Raw genomic sequence first — 16,640 nt, forward strand, 5'->3', positions numbered from 1 at the left:
AAGATATCAGCCTATGCCAATGTCTAGTGTAAGTTAACTGATTAAGAGTCCTTTTAAAGCTGCGAAAGTTAACTACTTTATAATGCATTATATAACTAGAATTAATTCTCAAGCCTCTTGTGAGAAATAAGAAACTTCAAATTTTTCTTTTTTCTTTTCTTTTTCTTATGTTCATTAACATTAAAGATTTCCAGTGCTTTTTAGGTTATTAGAGACAGTAAAGTCTCTGATTCAGAGCTGTGCTGTTGTCAATTAATTCTCACTGACCCTTTTCCTTCTGGCCTGTGCCTACTGGCTGTTATTTATTTATTATTTATTTAAAGATACCGTGCAGAATAGGCACTTCCAACCTAATGGGCCGCATCACCCAGCAACCCACCTATTTAACACTAGCCTAAATCAGAAGACAATTTTACAATGAACAATTAACCTACTAACCAGTTCATCTTTAGGCTGTGGGAGGAAACCAGAGCACCTGGGAGAACATACAAACTTCCTTCAGCTGGCTCCAGAATTGAACTCCGATCTCTGAAATGCCCCAAGCTGTAATAGTGTCGCACAGACCACTATACTACTGTGGCACCCAGTACCAGACCAGCCCTCTTGCCAGTTCACCTGTGCCTTTCTCTCTCGGTGTGATATGTTCAATATTTCAGACTTTGGGTATTTCTGTACCTTCCCATTACTGCATTCATTGGTGGATCAGATAAATTGGTTCACCTTGGTTTGTTGTCACCATTGACGCTGTGATTAAAATCTGCCCATTTCCAGTCATTCTGCTATAACCATGGCAAGCAGAACTCAATTATATTTACAGAAGTATACATTCATGAACTTTAAATTGTTGAAAAATTAGTTTTAGATGAAATTAGTGCTCGAGTTACCCCAATTTATTTTGAAGTAAAACCCATCCATAGCATAAAGGATGCATTACATTTTAACATAAAGAAGGCTTTAATAGCTTGTTTTACAGTGTCATGTTTAGTGATCAGTACAAATACATTGCCTCCTAAATGTGCTGGTTTCTTGTAAGAGACACACTTTGAACTGTCAGTTTCCTTTGCGAAGTGTTGATGTGGTATTACATGAGCATGAAGACAAATTTTGCCGACCAATCAGTCCTACCAACAATGAAGGTTACTACCATATTCCCATGCACTCTTTTCCATCAACCATCTATTTATTCTTGAACATTGATTGTATCTTTGCTTTAACTTCTTTGATAGTATGTTCTCGTACATTCTGAGACCTCAATTCTAAATCTTACGAAAAATGCGCTCAGTCTTGGAAGAGATACATTTCTGTTAAACTTCTTTCATAATTTTGCAAGTACATTAAATCCAACCCTTTTTCCTTTAGTTAACAAGCTTGACAAATTGCATGTTTTCATTTTTGTTCTCTGTACTAACAAGAGGAGAATGTTCTTAAGAAATTGCTGTAAAGTTAATATTAAATGATTAAAATGTATACATTCAGTTTACAGCTTGACTTGATAATTTTGCACAGATCAGGTTTATTTTGGAGAGAATTGCCCTTTGGTATTTATGCACTTGTAAAATATTCAGGCTGCTGTATGTGTTAACCTATACATCATTGTTTTGCAGATTTGTATTACGGTGGGGAAGCCTTGTCAGTTGAACAGCCACAGGCTTTTACTTGTCCTTACTGTGGGAAAATGGGGTTCACTGAAACAACTCTCCAAGAACATGTTACTTCAGAGCATGCAGAAACATCAACAGAAGTGGTAAGAGGCACTTCGGACTTTACAGACAAATGCTTTCTGATGTGGATGAGACTGACAAGGCTCTTTTATGGCCCATCTTAAGTTGTCTTGATGGAATTGAGTCCAGCACAAAGTTGCTTCGGCCGTACTGGGTTGGCGTTGTGATGCCTTACGTGAATTACTTAATGATCATTTGGATTTACTTAATAAAATAGTACTCTCATTGTTGTTTCAGTGTATTGAGTTTAATTTTAAATCATGTTATGGTGACTGTGAACTCTTAACCTCTACGATGCTTGTTAATGACAATTACTCCAAGATGAATTCACTCCATTTACTAGTTAAGGAAATTCAAATCTGACCTTTGCCTTCAGTGCTCCAGTACTAACCCTTCTCCATTTTCTTTTGCACCTAGTGCTCGTTCACCATAATTTTTGCCATGCCAGTGATTTTGTTTTTTGAATTCATTTCTATCTATTTGCATGTGTCTTTTGGATGCTGCTTCGGAGCCAAGCCTGGTTTTGTCTACTTTGTTTTTGCCCTCCTTTTGGTGCTACCTTTACTCTTTAATCATCTTCCTGTCAGTGAGGCATTTCAGCTTTAATTTCTTCTATATCTCAATAGTAGTCCAAACCATTACTGTTCCTCTGCTGTCCTACTCTTTTGTCATTGAGTTCAGATCGCTAAAAATTCATGATTGAGTTTTCTCATTGACAGATATACAATTACCCACAATGTCTCTATGTTACATGAAATCATAAATTGCTCTCACCTCCTCCTCTTGAGGTGCCAACTCCTTTTGTGCATCTTGTTTGTTTCCGTTCAACTCTCCTTAAAATATATTTCCTTCATCAAGCTTCACCGTATATTTCGGAGGGTTCTTTCCAAGCATGACCTCAGTACTCAGTAATATGTCTCATAACAATCTAAGCCTTAATTTACTCTTTGCCATCTCTAATGTCATTAGCTTACTGTATGGCTGTAATTGCACATATACATGTTTCGTAAAATTTTCACGGCCATACTCTTGATGGTGCCTGTATAAAAACAAAAACATCAGTATCGTTGTTGTCGACCAGTAAATAGATAGGGGATTTAGAGGGAGGTTGGCCAAATGTGGGCCTTAGATGGGCAGCTTGGTCAACATGGATGAGTTGTGATGAAGGAGCAGTCTCTGTGCTCTATTACTTTATTACATTTTCCTTTAGAATGAAATATAGTACTGTGGACAAATCTCTAGAAATCTTTTTTTTTATTTTGGTTTTTAGGACTTTAATTTTGCTGAATTTTCAATAACATTCTTAGTATTCTGATTATCCTGAATTACTTTCAAAGTCTTATGAACTGGTAATAAAACTTCATTGTACTTTCATTCTACAAAGCTGTTACATCAAAATGTCATCCATGTTAAATTTCATTTCTACATGCCTGTTTTATTCAATTTGAATATGACCAATATAATTTATTTGATTTGAGCCTTTTTACATGACTTATTTATATATGAAAGGCAACAGTTTTATTTGATTTCTTTTGCCTGAAGGTCTGGTATAGTTTGAAGAAATAGTAGTTCCAAATATTTAAGTAACACACACAAAAAATGCTGGTGAATGCAGCAGGCCAGGCAGCATCTATAGGAAGAGGTACAGTCGAGGTTTTGGGCCGGAACCCTTCGTCAGGACTAACTGAAAGAAGAGTTAGTAAGAGATTTGTAAGGGGGAGGGGGAGATCCAAAATGATAAGGAGAAGAGGGGAGGGGTGGATCTAAGAGCTGGAGAAGGGAGAGGCTCATGGGACGGGAAGCCTGGGGAGAAAGAGAAGGGGGGAGGGGAGCCCAGAGGGTGGATATAGTGAGAGGGACAGAGGGAGAAAAAAGAGAAAAAAAGGGGAATAAAAAATATATTTTAAAATATATTAAATAAATAAATGTGAAGGGGAGGAGGGGCATTAATGGAAGTTAGGGAAGTCAATATTCATGCCATCAGGTTGGAGGCTACCCAGACGGAATATAAGGTGTTGTTCCTCCAACCTGAGTGTGGCTTCATCTTGACATTAGAGGAGGCCATGGATAGACATATCAGAATGGGAATGGGACGTGGAATTAAAATGTGTGGCCACTGGGAGATCTTGCTTTTCCTAGTGTCATGGCATGAATATTGACTTCTCTAACTAACGTTTTTCCCCTCCTCCCCTTCACACCCCATCCCTTATTTATTTATTTGATATATTTTTTATTTTTCCCTCTTTTTTTCTCCCTCTGTCCCCCTCACTATATCCACCCTCTGAGCTCCCCTCCCCCCCTTCTCTTTCTCCCCAGGCTTCCCGTCCCATGATCCTCACCCTTCAGCTCTTAGATCCACCCCTCCCCTCCTGTCTTCTCCTATCATTTCGGATCTCCCTCTCCCCCTCCCACTTTCAAATCTCTTACTAGCTCTTCTTTCAGTTAGTCCTGACGAATGGTCCCGGCCTGAAAAGTTGACTGTACCTCTTCCTGTAGATGCTGCCTGGCCTGCTGCGTTCACCAGCATTTTTGTGTGCGTTGCTTGAATTTCCAGCATCTGCAGATTTCCTCATGTCTCCAAATATTTAATAATTTTTTACTCTATGACAATGAGGGCATATGCAGTTGCAAGAATAAGTTTGTGAACTCTTTGCAATTACCTGGTTTTCTGCATTAATTACTCATGAAATGTCTGATCTTCATTTAAGTCAAAATAATAATCAAACACAATCTGCCTGAACTAATAACACACAAACAATTGTGCATTTCATGTCTTTATTGAACACGTTATTTAGTCATTCCTTGTCCAGGCTGGGAAAAGTATGTATTTAATAACTGGTAGAACCTCATTTAGCAGCAATTACTTCCACCAAGACGTTCCTCTAGCTGCTGATCAGACTTGCGCAACAGTGAGGAGGAATTTTAGACCATTCCTCCATTCAAAACTGTTTCAGTTCATCAATATTTCTGGGATACCTTGCATGAACAGCCCTCTTCAGGTCATGCCACAGCATCTCAATTGGGTTAAGGTCTGGATTCTGACTTGGCTATTCAAAAACACAAATTTTCTGCTTTTTAACACATTCTATTGTTGATTTACTCTCGTGTTTTGGATCACTGTCTTATTGCATCATCCAACTTCTATTAAATTTCAGGTGATGGATTGCGACCCTGACATTTTCCAGCAAAATGTCTTGATACAATTTTGAATTAATTATTCCCTCAATGATTGCAAGCTGTCCAGACCTTAAGGCACCAAAACAGCCCCAAACCATGATGCTCGTTGGTGTTGATGTGCAGTGCCCTTTTCCTTTTTCCTCCAAACATATTGGTGTGCATTTTTGCCAAAAAGGTCAACTTTTGTCTCATCTATCCACAGAAAATTGTCACAGAAGCATTGCAAAACATATAGGTAGTCTTTAGCAAACTTGACTTGCAGCAATGTTTGGCGAGCAGTGGTTTGCTCCGTGGTGTCCTTCCATGAACACCATTCTTGTTCAGTGTTTTTCTTGTATTGAACACATGAACAGAAACTTCAGCAAATTCTAGAGATTTTTGCCGGTCTTTTGGTGTTACCCTTGGGTTCTTTCTCACCTCCTTCAGCATTGCACATTGTGCTCTTGGATTGATCTTTGCAGGGCACTTACTCCTAGGGAGAGTAACAACAGTACACGGTTTCCTCCATTTGTAGATCAGTTCTCTTACTGTGGACTGATGAACATTCAGGTCTTTAGAAATGCTTTTGTAGCCTTTTCCAGCTTCATGCATCTCTGCAGTTCTTCTCAGGTCCTCTGAAAGTTACTTTGATTGAGGCACGGTGCACATAAACAGATCTTTCTTGAGAAGAGCAGGCTCTGTCAGTAACCTGACTTTGTGTCTTTTTTATAGGGCAGGGCACCTCTACAACCCACACCTCCAATCTCATCTCATTGATTGGAACACCTAACTCCAAATAGCTCTTGTTAGAAGGTATTACCTTCCCAATGGATCGTCACCTTGTCATGGTGGAGAAGCTTGTGTGGTCCTGTGATCCCGAGAGCAATGCCGTCTGGAGCTCTATGCTCCTGGTAGGGTCACCCATAGCGGTAAGGTCGAGGGTGAGGTCCCTGACAAAGAGCAATATAACCAAGACCTCAACGGTGGAACAGGCGGATAAAGTTACTTCGAACTCAACGGCTGTGAAGGCGGATGAAGGCTGCAACAAATCCATCAGCTCCAATCGTCATGGTTTCCGTGCCATTGGAATCAGTTGGTTGATTTGTGAAGTATCGTGTGCTTGGAGTGCAACATCAAGTACACATTAAACGAATACACGCACAGGCGTCTTCACTCTGTGGAGACTGCGGAATGAAGGCCATCATCCTCGACCTCGAGGGATAGCCATGACGACGATTACCCTAGAGGTTCACATACTTTTTTGAACCAAGACTATGACTGCTTAAGTGGTGTGCTCAGTACTGACAAGCAGAAGAACATAAGAAATAGGAGCAAGAGTAGGCCATCTGGCCTGTTGAGCCTGCTCCGCTATTATATAGCATCATGGCTGCTCTGACCATGGACTCATCTCCACCTACTTGACTTTTCCCCATAACTCTTAATTCCCCTACTATTTATCCAACCTCGTCTTAAATATATTTACTACGGTAGCCTCCGCTGCTTCATTGGACAGTGAATTCCACCAATTCACCACTCTTTGGGAAAAGCAGTTCCTCCTCATCTACATTCTAAATTTACTCCCCCGAATCTTGAGGCTATGTCGTCTAGTTCTAGTCTCACCTATCAGTGGAAACAACTTTTCTGTCTCTATCTTGTATATCCCTTTCATAATTTTATGTTTCTATAAGATCTCCTTTCATCCTTCTGAATTCCAGTGAGTGCAGTCTCAGGCGACTCAATCTCTCCAAATAGTCTAACCCCTCAACTCTAGAATCAACCTGGTGAACCTCCTCTGCACCACCTCCAAAGCCAGTAAGGAGATTAGAACTACACGCAGTACTCCAGATGCGGCCTCACCAGTACCCTATACAGTTGCAGCATAACCTTGCTCTTAAATTCAATCTCTCTATCAATGAAGGCCAACATTCCATTTGCCATCTTGATAGCCTGCTGCATGTGCAAACCAATCTTTTGCGATTCATGCACAAGCAGTCCCAAGTCCTTCTTAGCATGGATAGAGAATTGGTTAACCAATACAAAGCACAGTTGGGATACATGGGTGTTTCTCTGGTTGGCAATGAGTGGTGAGCGGTGTGCCATAGGGGTCGGCGCTGGGCCCGCAACTGACATTCATGATCTGAAAGAGGGGACCAGCAGTCATTCAAAGCCATTTCCTTATTGCCCAATATCGGTTCCCTCTTCTTGTCCTCCAAGGGACTTTGGCCACCCTTTTCTGCTTTGTATAATTATAAAAGATTTACTATCCGTTTTTCTATTTTCTACTGGTATATTTTCATAATCTGTCTTCCCTTTCTTTATTACTCCTTTAGTGATTCTTTGTTGCGTTTTAAAGTTTTCCCAATCTGTTTCCCACTACTCTTGATGACTTTGTGTACACGAGCTTTTAGTTTGATGCCTTCCTTTATTTCCTTAGTTATCCATGGTTGGCTCTCCCTACCCTTACTGTCCTTGCTTTTAACTGAAATGTACAGTGGTATGCAAAAGTTTGGGCACCCCTGGTCAAAATTTCTGTTACTGTGAATAGCGAAGCGAGTAAAAGATGAACTGATTTCCAAAAGGCATAAAGTTAAAGGTGACACATTTCTTTAATAGTTTAAGCAAGAAAACTTTTTTTTATTTCCATCTTTTACAGTTTCAAAATAACAAAAAAGGAAAAGGGCCCGAAGCAAAAGTTTGGGCACCCTGCATGTCAGTACTTAATAACACCCCCTTTGGCAAGTATCACAGCTCGTAAATGCTTTTTTGTAGCCAGCTAAGAGTCTTTCAGTTCTTAATTGGGGGATTTTTGCCCATTCTTCCTTGCAAAAGGCTTCTAGTTCTGTCAGATTCTTGGGCTGTCTTGCATGCACTGCTGTTTTGAGATCTATCCACAGATTTTTGATGATGTTTAGGTCAGGGGACTGTGAGGGCCATGGCAAAACCTTCAGCTTGTGCCTCTTGAGGTAATCCATTGTCGATTTTGAGGTGTGTTTAGGATCATTATCCTGTTGTAGAAGCCATCCTCTTTTCATCTTCGGCTTTTTTACAGACAGTGTGATGTTTGCTTCCAGAATTTGCTGGTATTTAATTGAATTCATTCTTCCCTCTACCAGTAAATGTTCCCCGTGCCACTGGGTGCAACACAAGCCCAAAGCATGATCGATCCACCCCTGTGCTTAACAGTTGGAGAGATGTTCTTTTCATGAAATTCTGCACACCTTTTTTTCTACAAACATACCTTTGCTCATTGCGGCCAGAAAGTTCTATTTTAACTTCATCAGTCCACTGGACTTGTTTCCAAAATGCATCAGGCTTGTTTAGATGTTCCTTTGAACCTTTTGAATAGAATCATACTGATTTGTGCCAGAAGTTCACTAACCTTGTTACGAATACAGGTGTCCCCTGCTTTTCGAACGTTCGCTTTACGAAACCTCACTGTTACGAAGGACCTTCATTTGTACCCTGTTTTCGCTAACAGAAAGTTTTTTCACTGTTATGAAAAAAGCAGCACACGAAAAATGGCGGCCTGCGACAAAAAAGGCAGCACTTGCCCCGAGCAGCCAAGCTCCTCCCCCGGAATTGCATTCTAGCCGCCATTACTTAAACACGTGCTTTATCTCGATTTATTTTCTGCGTCCGTTAGCAAGATGAGTTTTAAGGTATCGGAAAAGCCTAAAAGAGCTCGTAAGGGTGTTACACTTAGCGTAAAACTAGACATAATTAAGTGTTTCGATCGTGGTGAACGAAGCAAGGATATGGTCCGCTCGTTGAACTTGCCTGCATCCACCATTCGCACTATTTATATGCAGAGAGAAAAGGTCTTGAAAGCTGCCGATGTTACTGTTGGTTCTGCTCGTAGCAAAGTGGTCTCTCTTAGTCGGCATCCAATAATGGATAAAATGGGAAGTCTATTGCTTGAGTGGATTGATGGGTGTACAAAACGTGGTGTTCCTTTAAGTTATCTTATGCTTAAGGAGAAATCAGTTAGTCTTTTTAATAAGCTGAAACAGAAGCACTGGCTGATGGTGAGGAAAGTGTTACGAAAGTGGAATTTAAAGGTAGTCACGGGTGGTTTGATTGGTTTCTGAGGCGAGGGTAGCTTCATAGTTAAACGTTTACTGGAGAGTGCGCTTCGGCTGACACTGAAGCTGCCGAAAGGTTGAAGAAAATAATTACAGAAGGTGGTTATTCTTATAAGCAAGTGTTTAACTGTGACGAAACTGCAATTTATTGGAAAAAAATGCCGAGTAAGACATTTATTTCGAAAGAAGAACAGCAGACTAAGGGACACAAGGCATCGAAGGACAGGTTTACCCTAATGCCTATTATTAACGCCACTGGTGATGCTGTCCTTAAGCCTCCACTAGTGTACCATTCAGAAAATCCGAGCGCACTTAAAGGCGTTGATAAGAAAACACTTCCCGTTGTGTTCCATTCACATCCAAGCAGTTGGAACACCCAAGTGCTTTTTCTCTGAGTACATGAGCAGATACGTTAGTCCTTTTGTTGAAAAATACTGTAGAGAAAATAACCTCGATAATAGGTGTCTTGTGATTGTGGATAATTGTGCTGCTGATCCGCCTGCTATTACTGAGTATGGCAGTAACATTCGTGTTGTGTTCTTACCGTTGAATACGACATGGTTGCTGCAGCCGTGCGACCAAGGCCTAATAGCCACAATTAAGGCTTACTATACGCAAAATGTGATGGGTTTTATTGTAAGTGCTATTGACAGAGAGGGCAACTCCAAAGCATCTTTGCGCGAGATCTGGAAAGACTACAATATAAAACTGGCAATCGCCAACATTGGAGATGCTCTCGATAGGCTAACAGTCTCGATGAGAAATGGTGTTTGGAGGAAACTATGTCCGAAGCAGTGAACGATTTTAAAGGCTTCGAACCATCAACAATAAATACGACAATAATGAGCTTGGCTAAGGAGGCCGGGTTTGTGGAAGTTGACGAAGATTATGTTGAGGTTTTGGCATCCTATGACCAAGAATTGACAGATGAAGAGCTGATGCAATTGCAAGAGGAAAGATTAACAATCGAAACCGAACGCAGTAGCGAAAATGAAGTAGTCCAGGGATTTTCGCTGCGATTGACAGCGCTGCAATGATTGCAGAAAAGTATGACTTTAACTTTGAAAGGGCACATAGGTTTAGGGCAGGTTTGCAGGATGTTTTGAGTGCTTACAAAGAACTGTATGATAGAAAAATGCGCGAGGCTCAGCAGTCAAGTATACTGTCGTTTTTCAAGCTTTGCACGTCAGCCACAGCAGATGACAAACCTCGACCTTCGACATTGAGGCAGGCAGACATAGAAGAAGATGACCTGGCTACCCTATTGGAAACAGACTACGATGAGATGACACCCCAGTCTCCTCTACCTCCCACCACCCCAATTTCCGACGACTCAGCCTCACACACCATCCCGATTTCCGTAAGTGAAACTACACTGTACATACATTATTTCTACTTTATATAGGTTGTGTATCTTTGTGTTATTTAGTATGATTTGGCAGCCTCGTTGCTTAAAGGTTACTGGAGAGTGCTTCCGCCGACAGCGCTTCTGCCGAGAGCGCATGCGTGAGATTTTTGCTGCGCTAGTCTGTGCTTCAGTGATTGCAAAAAGTATTTCTACTTTATATGGGGCTGTGTATTTTTGTGTATTTAGTATGATTTGTTATTTGGTATGAATTGGCAGCCTCATAGCTTAAAGGTTACTGGAGAGAGTGTTTCTGCCGAGAGCGCATGCGTGAGATTTTCGCTGCGCTAGACAGTACTTCAATGATTGCAAAAAGTATTTCTACTTTATATAGGCTGTGTATTTATCACATCATTCCTGCTTTTACTATATGTTACTGTTATTTTAGGTTTTATGTGTTATTTGGCATGATTTGGTAGGTTATTTTTTGGGTCTGGAACGCTCAAAAATTTTTCCCATATTAATAAATGGTAATTGCTTCTTCACTTTACGACATTTCGGCTTACGAACCGTTTCATTGGAACGCTCTACCTTCGGATGGCGGGGGAAACCTGTACTACAGGCATTCAGATAAAGTGCCCTTACACTTATTGTCCCTTTAAAATATAATAATCTTTATCTTTAATGCACTTGACTTTTCTGCACTCCCACCCTTCCTTTTCTCTTTTACTTTATCCACCACAATTCACAACTAAATTGGAAGCATAATTATTTGTGTTATTAGTATAGGCAGATTGTGTTTGTCTATTATTGTGACTTAGATGAAAATCAGACCACACTATGAATAATTAATGCAGAAAATCTGGTCACTTCAAAGGGTTCACAAACTTTTTCTTGCACCAGAGAGACCTAGAAGTCCAAGTTCGTAGTTCTCTGAAAGTGGCAATATGTCGACAGGCTGATGAAGAAGGAAAATATTGCATTCATTGTTTGGGACATAGAATATAAGATTTGGAGCATTATGTTGTAACTTTACAAAATGCTGACTAGGCCATACTTGGAGTATTGTGTACAGTTCTGGTTTCCATTCTGCAGAAAGCATTTGATTAAACTGGTGTGGACTCAAAGGAGATTCACCGGAATGTAACCTCAATTGGAGGTCTTTAGTTTAGGGAAATGGTGGCTAAGATATTCTTGTCTTTCCAGGATGCTGTAGTGTAGAGTGACCTGAAAGATTACAAAAAGCACAAATAGGATAGACAAAATCTGTATCCTGTGCTATGCACATTAGGATTAGGATGAGAGGAAGGAATTTCAATGTTGGTCTTTCTATATAAAGTGGTTGACATCTGGAATGCGCTGCCAGGGGAGGTGATGAAAGATACACTTACTGTGTTTAAAAGACATTTAGAAAGACATTTAAATAGGATTGGTGTAGATGGGCAGAAAGATTGGCATAGTGGTACTGGATCAAAGGGCATATTTCTGTGCCCTATGACCAATTATATAGCTTTATGAATTGCTTCTGAGTCAACTTCACACTTTAACTGAGCCATACACCTGCTTATTTTTGATCTTGACATGTTACAGACAATTAAAAGACAGTATTGAGATTGGAAAAGCCACTATCCCTAGCAGCTAGCTAAGGATTTTTTTTATCTGAGCTGTCACTGTTCTTCAGTATGCTTTGAACAATGCATGGGTAAAGGCATGAAGAATTGAAATGCTTGCATAAGGTAAATGTAAATGTCTGTCCCAGTGTGGACTATTTTAGGGATTGTATTGAGTTGATTGTATTTTTTGGAGCAGATTAATTCAGCACATGTTATAACCAGTAGGTTTCTCAGAATCCTAATGCCACAATTAAGGAGCAGATTGAACATAGGAAGTGATATTAATCAAGGGCAAACACGAGAAAATCTGCAGATGCTGGAAATTCAAGCAACACGCACAAAATGCTGGTGGAGTGCAGCAGGCCGGGCAGCATGTATAGGAAAAAGTACAGTCGACGTTTCGGGCCGCGACGCTTCGTCAGGACTAACTGAAAGAAGAGATAGTAAGAGAGGGGGAGGGGGAGATCCGAAATAATAGAAGAAGGGAGGGGGCAAGGAGAAGCTAAGAGCTGGAAAGTTGATTGGCAAAAGGGGTTCAGAGTTGGAGAAGGGGCAATATCATGGGACAGGAGGCCTAGGGAGAAAGAAAGGGGGAGGGGAGCCTAGAGGAAGATGGAGAGCAGGTGCGAAGTGATTGTGAGAGGGACAGAGAGAGGAAAAAGGGGAATAAAAGTAAGGGATGGGGTAAGAAGGGGAGGAGGGACATTAATGGAAGTTAGAGAGCATGATTAGAGAAAATAAATTTTATATATATATTTATTTTTTTAACACTTAATCTTGAAACATTTTTAGGGTTTCATAGAGTTGTATAGCAGAGAAATGCACCTTTCAGCCCAAACAGTCCATGCTGAACAAGCCCAACTGCATTAATCACATTTGCCTGCATTTGGCCCAAATATATATTAAATGTATTATGCCTGCATTCACTACCACATCTGGCAGCTCTTTCCACATATCCAACATTCTGCGCAAAATAAAACTTGTCCATCAGATTCCATTTAACTCCCCCTCCGCACTATAAATCTATGCCCTCTAGTTTTAAATTCCCCTACACTTGTGATTTACACTGTTGGGTGACATCAAAATTGGTAGTTCAGTGAAGGGGTTATTTTAGATTGCAACAGGATCTACATATTCTTTGGATTATGTTAGGTGCACTTTGAATTATTTTTATTAACTTACTTGTGCTAATTTTGTCTTGTGTGTTGTCTGTGATATGTTCTGGGGCTGCAGAGTGGTCTGGAGGAATGTTGTTTCATTTGGTTGTATATATGTACAGTCAGATGACAATAAACTTGAACTTGATGATCTGCAAACGGAGGAAGTGGGTCTAGTGATGAAATTTAACATGGAAGTTGAGTTGATTTCTTTTGGTAAGTTTAACCAGGGCAGGACTTGTACAGTAAATGGTAAAGTCCTGGATGTAGAGACTTTAGATAGAAAATCCTAGATATACAGATTCACAATTCCCTAAAAATGAGGAAACGGGTAGATAGGGTGGTGAAGAAGACATTTGGCATTCTATCTTCATCAGTTGGGAGATTGAGTTCAGGAGTTGGGACATCATGTTGGTACTTTAAGTAGTTGGTGAGCCCAACAGTATTGTGTATGGTTTTGGTTACATAGCTGTAGGTTGGATATTATTAAGCTGAAAAGGGGGTAGAAAAGATTCCCAAGGATGTTACTGGGCTTAGCTTGTAAGGAGAGGCTGGATAAGCTGGCACTATTTTCCTTGTAGCATGGGAGGCTGAGTGGTGTCATTATAGAGGTAAATAAAACCATGAAGGGCATAGATAAGGTGGATGATCTCGGGGAGTAAAGTTTAAAACTAGAAGACAGAGTTAAGGTGAGCTGGGAAAGATGTGATGGGCAAGCTTTTCATGTGGGATGGTGTGTGAATATGATATGACCTATGAGAGGAAGCTGTAGAGCAGTTGCAGTTACAGTGTTTAAAATAAATTGAGATATATACTTGTTTGAATTAAATTCCATCAGCCACTCCCTGGCCCATGTCCCCAGTTGTAAACTTGGCTACCTCTTTTTACTGTCCACTATACCAGTCATTTTGGACTCTTTTGCAAACTTATACATCCTGCTGCCTTTGTTAAGGACCCAGCATTGTACCATCCCATTGGTCATGGGCCTTCTACTACCATCCTCTGAATGTCTAATACAAACCAACTTTGTATTCAATTTGCTCTCACATCCGGGTCCCAAGTGATCTAACTTTCTGAACCAGCCACTCATCCAATACCTTGTCAAAGATGCTAAAGTCCATTCAGATAACGTCCACTGCACTGCTCTGTTCAATCCTATTGATCACCTCAAAAATGTCTTTTGTAATGCATGGTCTCCCACTAACAAAGCCAAATCAATCTTTGTCTTTCCAAATGCATATAAATCTGTTCCCCAGAATCCCTTCCAGTCATTTCTCCACAACTGATGCAAAACTCATCAGCCTATAGTTCCATGGTTTGTCCTTGTAGCTCTTAAATAAAGGCCCAATGCTATCCATTCTAGAGTCTTCATACCCTTGGCTAATGAAGAAACAAAAATCTCTGCTGGAGCCCCAAGCAGTCTTCACATAAACTTAATAAAAGGAAAAGGTGTTTTTTTCTTTTTTTCATTTTCAACTATGGCAACTACTGTATGTCAAAGTTTACAAGTATTCCAATTTAGATCTCTATAAGATTGTAACAAAGTAAACTGTCTGCTTGCTGTCTTGACCTTATCTCTACTACACTTTTTAAGGACCCTTAATAGTGTTTTCAATTCTTTTACGAAAATTATTAACACATCCCTTGAAATTGGATTTTTTTTCAGATGCCTTCAAAACTGCATCTGTCAAACCCCTACTTAAAAAGCCAAACCTTGATACTGAGGTACTAGTTAACTATCAAATCTCCCATCCTTGGCAAGATTCATAAGAAAGTAATTTACAATCAACTCAACATCTTTCTGAGTGAGAACAATGTTCTAGAAAAGTTTCAGTCAGGTTTTAGAGGAAACCACAGCCAAAAACCTTTTGAAATTTTGGCTCAAACAGGAGGCAGTTTGTCCACAGAAGAGCTGAAGAGCGCTGCATACCGGAGGTTTCCTGCAGATTTGGGACTGCATTTGGAGATGGTGATCTGGACAGAATTAATGGAATTCACAAAGCTGAGAAGTAAAAGCAGATTCTCATCCATCAAGCAACACCATCAGCAAGGCGACTGATCAGTTCCAATTTCATTTTGCAGCAGGACGAAGACCCCAAACGCATGGCCAAGGTCATAAAGAACTATCTCCAGTAAAAAAAGAACAAGGAGTTCTGCAACAGATGGTATGGCCTCCATAGAGCCCTGATCATAATCGAGGTTGTCTGGGATTATCTGGAAAGATAAAAACAACGGAAACAGCCAAAGTCTGCAGAAGAAATATGGAAAGTTCTTCAAGATGCTTGAAGCAACCTACCAGCCAATTTTCTTATAAAACTGCGAGACTGTGTACCTAAGAGAATTGTTGCCATTTTTAAAGTCAAAGTGTGGTCACACTAAGTATTGATTTGATCTGGGATTTTTATTGTTTACTGCTCTTTATAGTAATTTTTTTGATATTTAGAAACTTGATTTCATTATTTTCAAAAGCATTTTTACATGTACCAAGACTTTTGCACAGTACTGTACCTGCATATTGGAATCCCTCCATGACTGTTGTAACATTGCCCTTAACACAAGCCTTTTCTATTTCCTGCTGAAATTTATGTCCCACGTCCTGGCTACTGGTTGTGAGATGCCGCATCCAGTAGCCAGGAAACAGTCCTGTATTCATCACTGTTTTGATATGCTTCATTTTTATCCTACGGAGTGCAATTTTGTGCTATCATCTGCCCATCCTTCCTCAAGTCTCATTACACACTACATTGGCTTATATACCAGCTGCCCCGTCCTCAGCCCAATCACTCTAGTTTCCGTGCCCCCGCCAATTTAATTTAAACCCTCCCCTTAGAAACATAGAAAGCCTACAGCATAATACAGGCCCTTCAGCCCACAATGCTGTGCTGAACGTGTACTTACTTTAGAAATTACCTAGGGTTACCCATAGCCCTATATTTTTCTAAGCTCCATGTACCTATCCAGGAGTCTCTTAAAAGACCCTACTGTATCTCCCTCCACCACAGTCGCTAGCAGCCCATTCCACACACTTGCCACTCTCTGTGTGTTTAAAAAAAAAACTTACTCTTGACATCCCCTCTGTACCCACTTACAAGCACCAATGCAGTCTCGTGTTAGACATATCAGTCCTGGGAAAAAGCCTCTGACTATCCACACAATCAATGCCCCTCATCATCTTGTACACCTCTATCAGGTCACCTCTCATCCTCTGTCGCTCCAAGAAGAAAAGGACAAGTTCACTCAACTTATTCTCATAAAGCATGCTCCCCAATCCAGGCAGCATCCTTGTAAATCGCCTCTGCACCCTTTCTATAGTTTCCACATCCTTCCTGTAGTGAGGCGACCTGAACTGAGCACGGTACTCCAAGTGGGGTCTGACCAGGGTCCTATATAGCTGTAACATTGCCTCTCGGCTCTTGAACTCAATCCCACAGTTGATGAAGGCCAATGCACTTTATGCCTTCTTAACCACACAGTCAGCCTGTGCAGCAGCATTGAATGTCCTATGGATCCCTCCAATCCTCCACTCTGCCGAGTTTTACCATTAATACTATATTCTGCCATCATAT

The 16,640-nt window shown here is 40.5% G+C and overlaps 1 protein-coding gene across 1 annotated transcript in view; it reads left to right on the plus strand.

The window, feature by feature from the left end:
• Positions 1 to 16,640, plus strand: part of kcmf1 (potassium channel modulatory factor 1) — a 124,175-nt gene that overhangs the window by 78,656 nt on the left and 28,879 nt on the right. Inside the window, exon 3 of the mRNA XM_063069070.1 lies at positions 1,605 to 1,744. Within this exon, the coding sequence (XP_062925140.1) occupies positions 1,605 to 1,744 (140 nt within the window). The remainder of the gene's footprint in view (positions 1 to 1,604; positions 1,745 to 16,640) is intronic.

This window comes from Mobula hypostoma, chromosome 16, assembly GCF_963921235.1.
Source record: "Mobula hypostoma chromosome 16, sMobHyp1.1, whole genome shotgun sequence".
Lineage (NCBI taxonomy): Eukaryota > Metazoa > Chordata > Chondrichthyes > Myliobatiformes > Myliobatidae > Mobula > Mobula hypostoma.